We start from the raw sequence: 18434 nt of genomic DNA, 5'->3' as shown, positions 1-18434 counted from the left end.
CTTTGCCATTTATATGTTTTCTTCAAAAAGGAGCCTCGCCCATTCGCTCGGTTCGGCGCGTGCACGCAACGCGCTCCCACCAAAAAAAAAGGTAGGGGCTCCTCGCTTTTGCATCTTGTGGTTGCGCGTCGAGTTCTCGAATTACATTTCGTACCGACAAAAATCTCGGCTCCCCCTCTCTCGCCCCCCGTCATCCTTTTTAATGTACGGTATTAACATCGATTTCCTTAAACCCCGTTTTACGCGATCACACGTGTAAATTCCTCTCGTTTAATTCTTCGCAATCCGAGATTTGGTTCCAATGTTGTCCGACAGAGGTTTTATAACCACTAGAAAGCACCTCCATCGGAGCCTAATTGGTTCCAAAAGACCATTCATTCATTCATTCATTTATTTATTTTTTTCTAAAGAATGAATCGATGTTTCGCCGCGATGCGAGGGTGCGCGTGGATTTGAGGCGTGTATGCCCACCCCAAAAATAAATTGAAAAGGCCCCTCCATAAAAAAGATGGAGAAGCGGTCCCATCTTGGTTTTTATGGGGAATTAAATGGGGGGTGGGAATTAGATGGGAGAGGAGAAGCGTTGGACCACCTCATCTCTTCTCATGCACAGTCCCTTATTTTGGGAACATTGTGAACACCACACCACACCACACCACACCACACCACCAATCGCATCTCATTCTCACGCTCCCAAAACCCCAAAATTCCATCATAATTCCTTCCCCTCCCCCAAAAAAACAAAAAATAAAATAAAATAAAATGAATAAAAAACCCCCATTTTCTTTTCTCTCTCTCTATCTCTAGAGATTGAGTCTTCGTGGGTGAAAGTTTCTTTCAATTTGGGGAGAGATAGAGAGAGAGAGGGAGGGGGGCTAGAGAGAGAAATGGTAGTAGACACATGAAAGAGAATGGCCAAAAAGAAGTCACCACTGAAAACCATCTGAAAAAGCCTGCCACAACTCCTACTTAAGGTACCCTCTGCCCTGCTCTGCTCTATCTGCCCTGCTCTGCTCTGCTCTTCTCTTTGGGATTTGTGACCTACAAAGATCTCCCCACCTTTATGTATATATATTTTTATCATTTCATGTGCTTCCCTATGCATCTTTTCATGCTTCGGGCGACCCAGAAAAAACCGACTCCCTCTTCTCCATTTTGCTCATATTTTGGCTCTCTTGTCCCCGCAAAAGGGCTTTTTGCTTTGTGGGATTTCCACAGATTAGAAAAACAAGAAGAAAATACGTGCAAATTCCACGACCGTAACTACAAATTAATAGGGCATTAAAGAGAGATGTTGGTTCTTCCCCCAATCAATCATAAGCTTGAGAGGCTCCTGATCCCCTCTCTGTCTCTGCCCGATGCGTCCTTCCTAATATGCAGAGGATTTTGATTAGGTGGTCTTTCTTTTTTAATTTAATTCAATTTTTTATTTTTTATTTTTGGGTCGAATTTGATTAGGTGGCTTTTTTTTTTTATAAATTTGATTTTGTATGTTGTTGGGGGCGTGAAATAATTGAGTTGATATTTTGGGTTTTCTAGGAAGTCTATTTTGGATGTATTTATGTCGCGGTTTGCATTGACCCACTCGAATAGAGAAAGAGAGAAGTCTCTGTGTGTCTGTGCGGGAGATGATCATGCCTAGGAAGTGAGGAAGGACATAATCGTCATCATCATCTTCTTCTGTTCTGATCCCTCTCTCTATATCTCTGAGACCTGAACCATCTGATAAATTCTCTCTCTCTCTCTCTCTCTCTCTCTTCCTAGGTTGTGTTCTCATGGCGTACCCGCACCATACCATGTTTGCTCATTGACAGTACCACAGAGCAGCTCCACTCCTTCCTCCTCTCTCTCTCTCTCTCCTGACCACCACCACCACCATCATCATCATCATCATCATCTCAAACCCAATAACTCCCGTCTCTCAGAAGGGTATGAGCTGCAGGAATTAAAACCTCGACCGCATCCACCTGATCAAAATCACCAAAAGACTTGATTTTTTCCTCTTCTTTCTTCATCTTTCGCCTCCTTGGAAGATCTGTTTCCCTCTCGCCCTCTCCTCGTTGGTAATATTGGGAAGTTTCTTGCTCTTCCCATTTACCCCCCCCACCAAACCTTTCTGTGGGAATCAAAAGTTGCAGCAGAAGGCCATCAGAAACTCCAGAAACAGAAGGCAACTCTTGCTGATACAATACCCCCCAGAAAAAAGAAGCAGGAAAAAAAAGAAGGAAAGAGAAAGAGAGGCAAAGGAAAGGGTGAAAACAACATTCTTTTGGGCCATTTCTATATGCTCGTGCGCGGTGAAGAGGAATCAAGCAACATGGTGGTCTCATCCTCAAGCACCGGTGGGTTTTGCTACTCGGACTTATCTTCTTCCCACAACCCGGCGATCCAGGCTCAGCCCCATCTCGTGAGTCAAATCCCGAGCTACGACTCCGGCTCGGAGATCTTCAACTTGGCCTCCGGCATGGACATGATCGGCTTCCCCAAGGACAGTCTGCCCAATCACCCTCCCCAGAACCACGCGCTCTTGTGGAAAGGCAATAACTTCTTCGCCAAAGCTGTGAGCCCCAACAACAATAGCCAAAGCGGACCTTCATCCTCGAAAGCGGCGGCCGCGCTTGATGACTCGGCGGCGAGCGAATTCTACCGGCACGAATTCCACAAGCCTAATTTTGCGCCGGCCGATCAGAATCTGATGGCGGCGGCGGCAGCGGCAGCAACGACTTCGCAGGACGATTCAGCATCCGCTTGGCAAGAGAGCAACAAGCTTGTGGTGGATGATTCCTCCATAAGGTGCGTCTTTCCGTGCGAAGGGAACGAGAGGCCGAGCCAAGGCCTCTCGCTCTCGCTCTCCTCGGCCAATCCTTCAAGCATCGGACTCCAATCCTTCGAACTGAGGCACACCAACACAAGTGGTGGTGGTGGCCATCACACTGATCATCATCAGCATCAAGGCGACATGAGATCGTTTGCTGCTTCGACTTCGAGAGAAGGGTTCTTCGGGAAGTCCAACTTGGGGAGTCATATTCAGCAACAGCAAGTGATGATGATGATGCATCAACAAGCCGGGCAGTTCCAGCTGAGGAATTCAAAGTACTTGGGTCCTGCTCAGGAGCTCCTGAACGAGTTTTGCAGCCTCGGGGCTAAGCAAAGTGAATTGACAAAGCATCAAAAGCCCAACAAAAGCAAAGCTTGGGATGATCAAGATGGCGATAACAGCGGACCAAGCGGGTCCTCAAAGCAACAGTCTCTCGGGTCCCTTGAATTCATGGAGTTGCAGAAGAGGAAGACAAAGCTGCTTGCAATGCTTGACGAGGTTTCATTTGTGTTTTCTGCGGTTTTTTTTTTTTAATCAGTTGCTCTCTTATACAAGCAAGTATGAAACGACACATGATATGCATGATTCATCAGGCTGAGACACAGCAAAGTTTGAAACTTTTTTTTAAGTGGTGGGTGTGCATGATTGATTCCTGAGCTAATTAAGCAACTGAGAGGGGCCATCCAATTAATGCCCACATCCTGCCAATTCTTTTGGAGGGGTTTCCTCCCTTTTTAAATTACTTCAGAAATTTCTATGCCTTTTCCTTTTCATGGCATATGCATAAATGTTCTATGTTGCTCGAACATAGTTTCAGCAACGAACTTTTCAGAGCTCCATTTCTTGTGTCCGCCTCCCTCTTCTCCTATCCGTGTCTGATTAATGATCTTGGACTCCATATAGGTGGATAGAAGATACAGGCACTACTGCGATCAGATGAAGGCCGTGGTGTCGTCCTTCGAGGCTGTGGCGGGGAGCGGGGCAGCCACGGTCTACTCGGCGCTGGCCTCCAAGGCCATGTCGAGGCACTTCCGGTGCCTGAGGGACGGGATCGTGGCCCAGATCCAGGCGACAAAGAAGGCCATGGGGGAGAAGGACCTCGTGTCCCCAGGGACAACGAGGGGCGAGACCCCGCGGCTGAAGATCATCGACCAGACCCTGAGGCAACAGAGGGCGTTCCAGCAGATGACCATGATGGACAACCACCCTTGGCGGCCGCAGAGAGGCCTGCCAGAGCGGTCAGTGTCGGTCCTCCGCGCCTGGCTCTTCGAACACTTTCTTCACCCGTAAGTACTTCCATCCACCCATCTGTCCATCGATTTACCTACGTGTGTGGAAGTCTCGAGCTTTACTTGCAGGAGAGCATAGTGTAAATTTGGGTTCTCAGTCATTAGCTTGCCTCAAACAATGCCATTTCCTTTTGGTAGCTTGTGTCCATCCATCTTTCAGATTTTTTTGGTCGAAAAAGGAAAAAAAATCTGAAAGATGGTCTTTCGTCGTTTAAATCACACAAACATAAACATAGTTAGTCTCTCTTCTGGATCATATATTTCTCCGAACTCTCTTGTCCCTCCATGATCTTGATTCTGTTTCATTGCGGGGACTGTTTTTCGCAGGTATCCAAGCGATGTCGATAAGCATATTTTGGCTCGCCAAACAGGCCTATCGAGAAGCCAGGCACGTCCACATCGTTCTATGTTACTTTCTCTTTAATTTCATCCGAAATACTTCGTCGTCCTCAAATGGGATAAGGAAGAAAGAAAAGAAAAAAGAGAGAACATACGCCACCATCATCATTAACGTGTACCCTAAGAACAAAAACCCTAGCGCTTATAATATTTATTTGCGATTAATTATTTTCCTAATGCAGGTGTCGAATTGGTTTATTAATGCGAGGGTGAGGCTGTGGAAGCCCATGGTGGAGGAGATGTACATGGAAGAAACAAAGGAGCACGACAACATGGGATCCTCGGACGGGGCTACGGATCTCGAAGACGAAGGCCGGCCGAATAATCAGAACCGCGAGACCACGCGCGTCGAGGATCGAAAGCCGACCACAGATCAGTTGGTCCGGATCGACTCTGAATGCCTCTCCTCCATCATCACCAGCCCCGACAAGAGCGACCAGCACCACCACTCCAAGATCGCGGCTGCGAGAACCCCGCAGAGCAACCACCACCACCACTTGCACCCTCAGAGCTCTGGCTTCGGGCGCGTTGGCGATGCGTATGGGGGCATGGAGATCGACTTCTCGTCCTATAACCACCACCCGACCTCGGTGGCCCCGTACGGCAACGACGGCGGTGACGCCAGTCACCAGAACTTCAACGGGAACGGGGGCGGCGTGTCGCTGACGCTGGGGCTGCAGCAGCACGGAGGGCCGGGCCATGGGGTGAGCCTGGCGTTCTCGTCGGTATCGCAGAGCTCGCTGTTTTACCCTCGAGACCACATCGAAGATTGCCACCCGGTTCAGTACTCGCTTCTCGACGGCGAAGGGCAAACCCTGCCCTACAGGAACTTGATGGGAGCTCAGCTGCTCCACGACTTGGCCGGTTAGAATGGAGATAGGAAAAACCAAAATTGCTGCACTCTTCAATATGGATATATCTGGTAGGGGTTTTATCATGAAAGATGACGATATATGTGTTAGATTATATATTTAGGTATAGATTTGAATACCCCATACATGCACCCAAAAAAAAAAAAAAAATAGTATTTCTAGACGAACTTTTGCTAGGTGCTAGATGCTTGCTATGAATCTTTTTAGCCAATTTTCATGCATATGGTTGGCAACTTCGCTATCATTTTAATCTTGTTCATAGTTTTCTTTAATGGGATTGGAAGGATTACAACATTTTAGCTCGTGATAGTAGGCCTACTCTTTCGGAGCCGTGCTCGATTAAATTGAACATCATGCACGAGATTTCTCGTGATTTTTGTCCGGTGCTCGAACAGATTCATGTTTTGGGTCCGATTTTATTTATTTATTTATTATTCTCAACTGAACTTCCAAAGGGTTCTTTTGTGTTCACATGCCCTAGATATTTTTTGTTCTCTGTGGTCTTGGGGGATGTCAAATGGAGAATTTGAGGACGAAGAGAGGGTCATCTGGGGTTTTTGTTCTTTGAAGATTAAGACATTTTCTTGTGTTTTAGAGACGAAAATATCAAGATCCTTCCTTTCTTTCTTTTTTTTTTTTTTTGAGGTTGTGGTCCCTCGGATCCATCTCTCCTTCGTGTGAAAGATGATCTTTCGTGCCAATAAGTTGCTTTGCTTTGTGATTTGTCCCACTTTGGACGGTTTATGCTGTTGCCTTGGCTAGGGGAAGAAAAGGTGCTTTTTTAGTACCCTTTTGTTCTTTGGTTAAAGAAACTTGCAAATTTTTTTCCCTCTTTTTGTGGAGGAATAATAAATAGATGTTTTTTTCTCTTTTCTTTTCTGAGTTTCGAACTTTGCTCCTTGTACTAGGTTTTTTCTAATATACTTCACGTGAATATTTATGTTTCTGATCATGTGGGATCTTCTTCTTTTTCCCTGATCAATCTACCACAACATTCTGCTACAACTGCTTTCTTAATGTTCATCATGTTGGGTCCCTCAAAATAATCTCCTCCTCAACGGTTGGTTCTTGTCTTAATTGCCGAAATTAATGTTTCGAATTCGCTTATTCGTATCATAGCGCGACTAAAGAAAACGACACCCGCTTGTCGCGACGACACATGTTTTGATTCCGAGTAAACGGTAATAATTATTGCAGGCTAATCGTTTTCAGTAGCTTAACCAAACAATGTGGGGTTCTTCCTTTATAGCGGATCATGTTTCTAGCCTTCAAGTTCATGTTTCTCCTTCGTCTATCGCTCAGCACTAGTGCTATGGAAGGTTATCAAAGCATTGAGGAAGATGCATTGCGTAATATGTGTATTGTGGTAAGAATGTTTGGCATATTTTTTCTTCCTTTCTTAACGAAGGCTTCACTATAATGATCGGTTCAGTATTTTATTAATCTTTTCTTGTTTTGTTCCCTAAACCTTACGGAGTAATCAGAGGTTCGACAATATTATAAGGCAAGGAAGCTTTGGGGCTTGAGCAAGTGATACGTGCACTTTAATTTCGCTTGGATGAACATCTAGTTTAACTCCAAGGTTTTTGTGTTAAATTGTTGCTCCATACAAGCAATTTTAGGGGATTCGGCAGTTAAAACATCGACAACTTTCTCGACAATGGAAAAAACCCGTGATTCCATGTTTTTCTTTCTGCCAAAATTCTCTAACTTGTCGCGACTTCATAGCCATAGACATAGTATGTTATATTCGAGTTTCGGGAATATAAAGACATACTATTATGTTCATTCGGGTACAAATTAACTTCGATATACGACCGTTAGGGAATGCATATGTAGGTATTGCTAATTTTTTTGTGTCGCCTGGACAAATTTTATCAAGCAAAGAGGAGCAAGAATCAAATGCAAAAGGGAAATAGTTCTTTTGAGTTTCAAGGTAGCAATAGACGCGCCATCTTAATCATTGTGTGTAATAACCAAGATTAGTCTCTAAACCTTTTTATGCTGGATTCGTCCAAAAATCACCGGCAAAGGAGCAAGAAACTGAATCTGGTAGGTGGAGCCAAGCAATTACACTCACCGATATTTTTCAGAGAAACAGCTTAATGAACAACGCGTGGTGTGAGAAAGTTCGCTTAGAATACTACCTGATCGCAACATGAAAATGATAGGTTCGATTACATTTTAGATACCACCATTGGCGTACAAGCAATATATATATACACACACATACACACAAAACGAAAAACCTAACATTTTGTCGTTCTTTTTCTCCTTAGATTTCGACTCGAGGAGACATTACAAGAGATGGAACCAAATTGAATGACATATAATGAAGGCCCTCCTCATTAAGCTCGTAAGAAATTACTCGCTCATGATTTGATCGATGTATATAACTCATGACATCGGACATAAATAAATCACTATATGATCGCTAGGATTTGAAGATTGATTTTGTAAGATCAATTATCAAACGATATGTGGCAGACTATTCTTGTTGCACACACACTTTGCTTGATTCAGCCCCCGGTAATTCCCGAGTGAAGGAGAAGCCGGAATACATCATGTCGAGTATAGGAGTTCGCAAAACAAGAAGACGGCTCTCGTAGCTGGAAACTCTCTAGCGCCCCCAAACACACCTGATCAATTTGTCGGAAATCAACGAAGAGTAAATCATAAACCTAGGTAGAGACACACTTTCATTAGTGAAACTCTTGGGGTTAGGAAAGGCTTATCTGCTGTTCCCGCTGTTCTAGAGTCGGTAGGTCGGCGTCCATGATCAAATGACACCCACATGAAGCTGATCCAGCAGGAGCACACTCATCGAAATACCAATCGATCGCTCAGCTCCGATTAACCGGCAAGCTCTTAGCACCAGCCCTACCAAAGAGCTTGTTCAGTACACATGCAGACAGACACCCAGGGGACCGCCTCTATGAATATTCTTCCGCGATGTGACCGACCGGAACACGAACCCCTTGAGCTCGAATCGATTTCCCTAAACTCATTCACTGCAATGTCCTCATTGGAAACATCGTCGGTAAGATACATCTCCATGTACGAAACCCTATAAGAGGTGTGGACCTTCATATATGTTCTTCTGCGTGCTAAGTTTTGCTGGAGAAAAAGGCTTTCATCGATTTCAGGTCAATGTGTCCTTTGCCTACTTTAGTTTTTCCCTTGATTACACGAAGTTAATTAATCATGAGAAGCAAGGAAACTAATCCCAACACGCATGTGGAACCTAAGTATGCCAATTTGGAAAGGTTGGTCCGTCCGTGCATAAATACAAAATTTACCGCATCCATCTTAGTCAGTTGATTTCGAGTGATGGGTTATCTACCACATCCATCTTAGTCAATTGATTCCGGGATCTTGATAGATTGTTGTCATTTCTAATGATGGGGTTATTAGCTAATGGGCTGATAATTTACGGCTTCTTAAAACTAGGAGTCTAATGCTCAACCGGATCATTTTGGGAAATTTCACTTGAGCCTCAATGAGTTCTTGTTATTGAAATTTAGATCTATTACAGCTTGGTCATATATTGACAAATTGGTTTTCTTTTTCTTTCTTCATAGCAATGTCAAATATACAAAGATTGATACACGAAATCGGTACACTATATGATGTGACAGTATGTAAGGTCCGTTCTTGTAAATAAATGGAACATATTCAATGTCCAACAATAATGATCTGCCACATAATTTACTATACTAATTTTGCAGATTGTCAATAAACTTAGCATTTCAGAGATCAACCCTAAACCTAAATCCTGGACTCTTACCCTACCCTCGAGAGGTCGCGACCACGAGGATGATTGCTATCAAATAGGTTATTTATCCATCACATTGGCCCCCCCTTTATGTTGTTGCATCTTCTTTATATATGTTAAATGTGTACCGTCTCACTTGTCCCATGTTGCCAACCCAACTATCTTTCCAATAGACTTTGTGAGATGTCCCTATGTGCTCGAAGCCTGCCTCTTCAGACCCCATCCATGCTCGTACATGCCACCCAAACACAAAAAAGAAAGACAAGAACTACGAGGAAAAGAAATTAATGTTTGTATCTGAAATATCCCATATCTATGTCCGATCCAAAAAAAAAAAAAAAAAAGGAGCTACCTAAATTTTGGCCCTTACGTCGTGCTTTGTCATAGGTGATTTAATATTGTGGTATTTCTAATTAGCCTTGCTTCATTTGATTAGGCCCATTTATGATCTATTTAACACCCATTTATGATCCACTTTTAAAGCTTAAGGAACTCATTTATGACATACCGATATGAAATATGGGTTCTAGACTAATTTTGCCACCTCTACGGATTATGCATATTTGAGATTGGTGTTGGATCCCTGGTAGAATGTAACGTGGACTACTAGAAGCCCAAAATTGATTTTGGGCCCGATAGAAATTCCTCAAAACTTTGATTTGCGTAACATTGTATATCTGAAACTCACGGATGAGTGCATATACGGCTAAATCATGCTTTCTGGACTTGCCCAAAATTCAAGTTGATTCATGAGGATCAAAGCGGGAAAGCAAATCCATACTTTTTGGGTTCTAAAATAATTTATTTCCGTCTTTCCTCAGCTAACTCTTCGCCAATTGTGCGATTCCGGCAAGAAAGATTGAGTACGAGGATCAGAGCGGCGGCTATGAGTTTGTGTATTGACACAGAATTGAGTTCTTATGGAAGATACTTTCTTGACACGGAGAAGAGAGATTGGTGACAGTGAAGAAAGAGTATTTATCGTCGTAAATCGATTACTTCGCGTGACGGTGGCTGGTTCTCCAGATGAGTATATGATTAGATTCTACACTGCATCAGATTCAGTTGCAGATGGTGCTTTCATTTTCTTTGAAGCTTTTCTATCTCCTCTCAATGACAGAACAGTTCAGTGAGTATCACAGGACATGATGCTTCTCAAGAAAAGGTCCATCTCTGATCAAACTAGAAGCAGAGGTAACCAGAAATAATTGCACGACGGAAGAAGAATCTGCCAAGGCTTTTCGTTAATGAATCCCACAATGAGATCACAAACAAGGATGCTAAACATATATCAACATTATTTATACATTTCCTGGACACATGTTGTTTCAAGATTCTCTAAAGCATTCTTTCTTGCAACTAGAAGAGTGCTGGCGGTTTGACAAAGAAGCAGCAGCAGCTCTGGCAACCACGGAGGCGATGGAATGGAAGGCCGTCGCAGCGATCCGGTACTTGATCTGCCCTCTTTTGGGAAGAGGCCTGCTTCTGATGATGCATCCCCCGTTGCCGTTGCCCAACATTGCTGATGGTGCAGCAGCATCACCGGCCTTGCTGTTCATGGCGCTGGTGTCCGAGGTGATCTCGAGGCAAAGATTCGATGGGTTTTCTTGCTCGAGCTGTGGGTGTTCTGTGTGAATGTGTTTGAAAAGTAGGGGAGGGTTGGTTTGGTTTTATATTGCAAAGCAAAAGGGGATATGGCTAAGACCGAGAGACTCAGAGATTGAGGGTTGTTGAGGGAGCATGACAGCGAGGACGACGAGCTGTACAAGATTCCTTTGTCTTACTGATCTCCATTTCAGACAACTTGAGTCGTTTGCTGATTTTTGTAAAGATCATTCGGCCTCGGCTGAGGCACACAACCAGAGCCATCGGTTTCATTGGCGTGGCATCATGTTTTGAGCCTGTCTCTGCCCATGAGCACGTGTGGTCCTGGCTTTGGTTTTCCTAGGTGGTCTCCTAATTATGAGGCGGTAATTTTGGACTCGGCACGGCGATATCTCGATGTGAACATGATAAGGCACGATGGCTAAGAAACACGACACGACACGGCACTAACATGATGCGAACAGGAGTAACTCAGGAAGTATACAAATTGCTTCTGACCCATCATTTAGTTGACGTGCCCGATTTTCTATCTTGCTGATAAAAGTTGATTTGTTAAGCGGCCAAATGAAATTACAATATGAATCGGATTCGATTTAGCCTATAGAGACTGAAAAAAAAAATGATGCGAATTGCGAGCAAGACTTTTATCTTTTCCTTCAAAAACCAGAATGGCTCCATTACTAAGAGGCCTAGTTGCGGCAACTTTTTCAGCAAAACCTGAAGAACTAGGCTGCAAATACAATGGGCAGGGGAAACAGAAGCAAAGAAAAAGGCATCCTTGGTGTTGGTTTCCGGGTTTCGTTTTGGCTTCGTCAGCCTCATTAGAATAATGCAAAAGCTTGCCTTTACGTGCAATTTGAAAATTGAAAATTGGACTGTAGCGAGCATCTAGGCGACGATAGTATGATTCTGCGATCTCGGCATGCCCCCGTTTTGAGGGGAGACCTCCTCGGTAATGTCAAATTGTTTTCTTTTCTGTTTTGCCCCCCCTCGGCTGAAGCTGAAGCCGCTAACGTTTTCCTACAATACAAGTACACACCGCAGGGGTTCGTCACGTGGTCATGGATCGAGCTGTGTTACTCGCTGGCTTCCTGCTGTATCATCTCATGGTGGACATCATCTGAAGATGAGAGAGATTGCGAGAACCTGCTGCAACTAATGCTTCCTGCTATACTCTAACCAGACAGATTTTCTTGAGTCCTGAACTTTGGCCACCGGCTGATGGAATGGCTGGATTGTACGAGCGTCCGTCAGCGTGTGTTTTAATCCTAAAGCGGTCGATCATTGATTCTTGGAGGTAGGAAATCATCAAGTATCAGGACCGAGGAAGTAGCGATGCGTGAAGCTGTAGCCATCTCACCTCGGCTAACTCCATCGACGAGTCCATTTTTAGTTTTGAGGAATGTACGTGGTAGCCTCTGCCCGAGTAAGAGCTCGAGGCGGGTCGGCGGGTTGTCGTGTAAATGTGATTGCGAACAAAAGGATCATTTTGCCGGGTTAGGATTAGATACATGGAGCTGATCAGCGAACCTAGAGAGGTAATAACAAATTAATGTCACACGGTACTCGGCCCTCCATTGGGGAAGCCTCCTCTCTTCTAGCTGCCGTGCACACGGTGCATCTATCTACGTCGGAAAACATGGCATCCGTCGTTGCTCCTTCGACGACGATGGGATTCGTTCGATGATCTGGAGTCGGAGCTGTCGAACAGATCGGTGCACGGTTTTTTTTTTTTCTTCTCAGAGGTAAGGAACTTGATATTGTATGCTACGTGCCCTGCACCAACCCCTCAAATGTTTCAACAATCCGACAAACGGGTTCCCAAATCAGGCCGCTGTTTTCCAACAAATCGACATTGTAGAGAGAGAGAGAGAGAGAGAGAGAGAGAGAGCTATAATAAGATAATTTTTACCCTAGAGTAATGAGAAATTGAATTAGATAACCCGATGACATGCGAAAGTCTTATCCCTAAAGCCAGAGGGGTAAGCGTTTCTGGTGGACAGCTTTTGCTTCCCTAGGCCTTCTAACCCCACCAAAGTTGTGCGCAGCTCATTTCAAGACTTTTTTCTTCCCAAAAGAGCATTAAGCTAAATCGGTGATGATTAGCTATGATGGTTCGGCACCTCGAAAGATGGCCAAGAGAGAGGAAGTTCAAATTCGAACTCGTTAGCATGTTCGGTTGAACTTATCTTTCCTGAAAAACTTAAGCCAATAAGCTATGGTATAATTAGGATAAATTAACTGCTTCGCGCCACGTCAATTCTCCGACTCATTTTCCCTAGAACACAATTTAAGCTGATTAAGCATGGCCAACTAAGACATTCTAACTGCTCCACACCACATCAATTCTCTGATGTGAGACTTTTCTAACTTAACTCACACGTACATGTTAACGGAATTACTACCTTTTTTTTTTCCCTTACTCCTTACAAATTATTAGCTTTACTAAACTTTTGTCTTTTTTTCCACTGCTTGAGATTTATGAACTTCTATATGAATTTATCAATCTTTATTTCATTCAATGATTTAGCTATAGATGCGAAATCATTATTAAGGGCGCACCGGCAAAGATCTCTTGGTTCCTCGCGACGGAGCGGGGACGGGTGAGAACCGTCGTTTGGTTACACCCCGTTTCTTTTGTTTTGGTCTAGAGTTTGGTTACGCTCCGACCAAAAAAAAAATAATGTGGTTACGCCCCTGTTTTGTTGGTTCTTGCATATTTATGCGATAGAATATGACCTCGGAGCTGACGTGATGCTGATGTTTGGCTGATGTGGGTGTGAAGTCAGCAATATTGCACGTAGCAGCTTCTGGCACGTGTGGAGCAGTGGTGAGTGGTAGCTAAAATAACATCGTTTTGATGTAAATTTGATATTTTTTACTTAAATTTAATTAAAATAGCTAAAATTACATTAAAAGAAGAAGAAGAAGCAGCAACTGTTTTTTTTTTACTTAGCTTATTTTTATTAAATTTAACCAAAAAATATATTAAAAATTAAATTTGAATCAACACGGCATCGTTTTAGCCATTTCATCTCCACATAAGGGAGAGAAAATATTTAAAAAAAAATCACTTTAGTATTTTCCATTAGCCAAGTTGGACGAAATTAATGGAAAAACTCAATTGCATCAATTTAACAAGTTTTAGAACTTGATTACACTTTTATGATAAGTTTTAGTACTTTCGGTGAATATATCCCAATAAAAAAAATATGAAGGAAAGAATGGAGTAATTTGTACATTTTTCTATCTATATTGATGAAGGGTGCATGAGTATACTTATAAACTTTACATAATGACATTCTAAGGTCATAAGTTACGGTATCAATTTTATTTAATTAGTACCATTCGAGGATATGCACAATCAAGGGGAGAAAATCGTCCAAAACGTCATAAATCTATTAAATTTTTGCCAATTCAATTCTAAACCTTTAAATTTTGTCATTTTTTTTTTGTTAAATTTCGTCAATTGAGTCCTAAACTTATTCACGCTTTGTCAATTGAGTATATCCGGCCAATTTTGGTCGGAAATTACTGACATGGATGTCGGTCATCTTATGGCATGGCCGTCTCTGACGTGGACCATTTCAATAATATTTTAATGTTTTTGAATTTTATTTATTTATTTTTCCTTTCTTTTTTATTTTTATTTTCTTTTATCTGTTTGTTTTTCTTACTATAGCTGGTGAGGGTTGCCGAGCCCTCGTCCAACCTCACCCGTGGCTAGTGAGGCCACGAAAGTTTATGCCAAGCTAGCCTCTCGGGCCCTAGGTAGGCAACCTTGCCCGTGGCTGTGATGGCCTCACCGAAATCTAGGTGAGGCTCGGTGAGGGTCCGGTAATCCTCGCCGGCGACATTAAAAAAATAAAACAAAAAAACAGAAAATGATATTAAAAATTATAAAAATTATCCATGTCGGTGCCGGTTGTGCCACTTTGAACAGCCGAAGTCTACAAGCCAAAATTAATCGGATGGACTCAATTAACAAAACGTGAAAAAATTTAGGACTTTTGGAACAACTTTCCCAAATCAAGGGAGATAATTCACAATCCTTAAGAGACATAAAAAAAATTAAGAAATATGAGAAATCTCCTGATATTCTTCAAGGATATCTAATATAAATTCTATCTCTATCACGCAGCAATATGCATAAAGAAACACAATTTCCTCCGCATTATTTCTTTATCTCTAAAATAGTCACGTGGACGTCTCAATTTCTTTTGCTTAACACGTCTCTCCAATAACTTCTTCTCCCCGGCCTCTTTTGTCGGAACCATAACTTCATCGTACGAGTGAGACAAAAAAAAAAAAGAATTGCAAACCCAATGAGGGATTAGGCTTAATTTAATAATTATGATGTATATGGCTTTCTCAGACAAAGCTCCCCTAGATATTGATCTATCGTGGGCTATTTTTTTCTCAAACAACTCATCAATTATCATGGTCAATACAGCCGTATTATGTCTAAATCAAAGTAAATATACTGGATACTCAAAAGTGGAGAAAATTACCAAAAAATTATTAAAATCATTGCAATTGTGCCAATTCAATCTTAAACCTTTTGCATTTGTATCAATTCAGTCCATCCGGCCGGCTTTGGCGGGTAGGTGCGGATGTGGATAACGATCGATGTTGACATGGATGTCCGCGTTGATGTGGATAATTTTTAATAATATTTTATAATATATATTTTTATTTTTATTTCTATATTTTTTTCTTTTCTTTTCTTCGCTTGGACTTTAGGGTCGGCGAGGGTTGTCGGCTAACCTTCACCAGCTACAGGCTAGGGTCGGGACGCCCTCGCCAACCTCGAGAGAGGGTTGGCTAGCTGTCCCTAAAGTCTAAGGGAAAAAAAGAAATCAAAAGAAATTATAAAAAATTAAAATATTATTAAAAATTGCCACATCAATGTTGGCCGACATCCATGTCGGCGTAGGCTGGCCAAAATTGATTAGATGGACTAAATTGACATAAATGTAAAAGGTTTACGACTCAATTGGCAAAAAAGTTATTTAGGACTGTACTAGTACTAGTACAATTACAATAGGTTTATGAATTTTTTGGTAATTCTCCCCTCCAAAGTATAAGCCTTTACGTTAATGAATCCATCTTCCCTCTCCTTCAAAGCATGGAAAATGAGTAGAAATGGTCAATTACTAATCTTTTTGCCAAGAAAATATTTAGTTGGTGTACATGCGTGTGTACATATATGATCAGCCTTAGCAAAGTTATTGGATGTTAAGGGGATAATTGTCCAAAAAGTCACAAACTTATTGTACGGCAATTTAGTCCTAAATATTTTAATTATACCAATTTAGTTTTAAACGTTTTGACGATTTGTTAATTTAATCATAAACCTTTCAATCGCGTCAATTTAGTCTTAAACACACTAAAGGAGAAAATTACCAAAAAATCTTAAACATATTGCAATTGTGCCAATTCAGTCCTAATTTTTTTTTTTTACCGATTCAATCCTAAACCTTTTGCAACTGTGCCAATTCAGTCCATCCGGCCAATTTTGACAGGCCATCTAATGATATAATACTTTAATATTTTATCCTTTATCCTTTTTTTTCTTTTCTTTTCTTTTTCTCCCCTCTTCTTCCTCCGGCCCGTCGCTTGACCTCGATGACCGGCCCGAGGTGTCGACCTCACCGGCCACTAGCGAGGGCGAGCCTTGCCATTGGGGGGGTGAAGGAAGAAAAGGGAAGATAAAAAAAGAAAAGAAAAAAAAAAAAAAAGAAAAAAAAAGAAAAAAGTACACATATAAAAAAATTCAAAAAAATATTATAATATTATATCGCCGGATGATTGGCATCCACGTCGGTGCCGAGAGGTCAAAAATTGATTGAATGGACTAAAACGTTTAGAACTAAAACAGAATTTTTTTTTTTAGGATTTGACACAATTGTAATAAGTTTAGGATTTTTTTAGTATTTTGCCCCACAGTAAAGAGTGCCAATTTGACCAGGTATATACACATCCACACAAAGAAAGGCCAACAACATGATGATTGTCCAAAAAATCCTAAACTTATTGTACATGGCCAATTCACTCATAAACATTTTAACCGTGCCAATGTAGTGCTAAACCTTTTGACGATTTGCTAATTTAGTCATAAACTTTTCAATCCTGCCAATTTTTTGTCAATCGTGCCAATTTAGTTATAAACCTTTTGCCGATTTGCTGATTGAGTTATAAAATTTTTGATAATTTATGTCTAAATTGGCAAAACTTTATAAGGTTTATGACTAAATTGATAAATCGTCGAAATATTCATGATTAAATTAACACAATTGATAAATTTAAAATTGAATTGATCGCTGTACATGATATGCATCGTGTCTAACCCCGATTAATTGAAGAAAGAAACATTTGAATATCACATAAGACAAGGAATAATCGTGTCATTAGCAGCTCTGCCACGTTCGCATTTCATGCAAGTCGGCAGGTGCTTTTTTTAATAAAATCCTTGCCCAATGACGAAAGCTCTTACGCTCTTTTGAGCTTTTCCGACAACCAGACCACGCCCTCTTCCCTTTGGCTACGTGTTCTTCTCCAATTCCTCTGGAGATCACATTCGCTCGTGGCCAAAACACGTAAAATCCAATGCTAGTGTACTGGTCCACGGTCTTTCTTTCGCTCCGGCCCTTCGATTTGCTTCTTCTGCTTCCTTGCGGACGCGACACCAGAAAGGGGTTGATCCATCTCCGCTTGAATTATAATATTGGCGATTCGCGGATCGTGGCATGCTTCGAGACGAGATCGGTTCGGTTCAGTCGGCCGTGCCAAACAGCTGATGGCTGATTAGGGCTTTGAGATTTCTGGGAATCAATCACTGATGACAGATTTTAGTAGCTTCACCGGCTTTCCTCGAGTAAAAGTTCAGTAAAGCATATGATCATCTGCTTTACTGTACTATTCATAGTCACAAGTCAAAGGTCAAAAGATTTGTGGGCCGAGAATCCCCACCCCCCCGAAGGTCCTACCGATCTATGATTTGACCAGATAGTTTTCTTTTTACCCCTCTTGGTCGTCTTTCTTTAATAGAAGGTATTTTGGAGACGTCGCTTTGCTCTCCTTTGAAAGCCCGACACACCATTTTTATTATTATTATAAAATCCCTGATAGCACATACATATATATATATATATATATATATATAGCTATAATGAACTCTTGGTATTCTTTTTCGGTAATTAAATAATTAAGAAGCCGTTAACCTAACAGGTTGTGAGTAACGTAAGTTATTTTCTTTTACGACATGATCTCTTAATCGGTGAGTGTTTTATGCAAAATACGCGGTGATGATGTATGAATCTACTATTATGGCACGATCTCTCAATTGATGAGTGCTTTATGCAAAATACATGATGATAATGTGTGAATCTACTATTGAGATCGTATGTTCACGATTGCATTCTTAAGGAAGCATTTCCCAAACATTTAACTTGTGTGGAAGAGATATCAAGTCTTTTCTCCAGTAGCTAGAGTTAATATAGGGAGATTAAATTATGCACAATAAATGACCGGCGGTAAGTAATTCACCAATCGCCATGGCCAAACCGCATCAGTTTGTTTTTTTTTTGTTGTCGTTCTTTCATTTTTTTTTTCTCCCAAGAGTGGCACGTTAGTCAAATCAACACGTGAAATAAACGTGCATGATGCACATGCAC

The 18434-nt window shown here is 41.8% G+C and overlaps 1 protein-coding gene across 2 annotated transcripts; it reads left to right on the top strand.

Annotated features, from left to right (window-relative positions):
* Positions 1–1917: 1917 nt before the first annotated feature.
* On the top strand, positions 1918–5622 carry LOC115740862 (homeobox protein BEL1 homolog). Of its 2 annotated transcripts, XM_030674493.2 has the most exons (5): positions 1955–2084; positions 2156–3316; positions 3722–4104; positions 4435–4495; positions 4689–5622. In XM_030674493.2, exons 2-5 carry the CDS (start codon positions 2285–2287, stop codon positions 5373–5375), a joined length of 2163 nt encoding a protein of 720 aa, XP_030530353.1. In that variant the 5' UTR covers positions 1955–2084; positions 2156–2284; the 3' UTR covers positions 5376–5622. The 2 variants fall into 2 exon arrangements, with proteins under 2 accessions (XP_030530351.1, XP_030530353.1); XM_030674491.2 differs by having other exon boundaries at positions 1918–3316.
* Positions 5623–18434: the final 12812 nt, after the last annotated feature.

The sequence above is a fragment of the Rhodamnia argentea genome, chromosome 9, assembly GCF_020921035.1.
Source record: "Rhodamnia argentea isolate NSW1041297 chromosome 9, ASM2092103v1, whole genome shotgun sequence".
Lineage (NCBI taxonomy): Eukaryota > Viridiplantae > Streptophyta > Magnoliopsida > Myrtales > Myrtaceae > Rhodamnia > Rhodamnia argentea.
Note: the sequence above shows the minus strand (reverse complement) of the source record. Positions and strands in the feature narration are given on the sequence as shown.

Bases quoted from the DNA above. Each gene is read 5' to 3' on its own strand.
- LOC115740862 (XM_030674491.2), top strand. From the start codon at position 2,285: ATGCTCGTGCGCGGTGAAGAGGAATCAAGCAACATGGTGGTCTCATCC. The intron at 3,317-3,721 runs GTTTCATTTGTG...GACTCCATATAG, and splicing joins TGCTTGCAATGCTTGACGAG to GTGGATAGAAGATACAGGCA. The intron at 4,105-4,434 runs GTAAGTACTTCC...TGTTTTTCGCAG, and splicing joins TTCGAACACTTTCTTCACCC to GTATCCAAGCGATGTCGATA.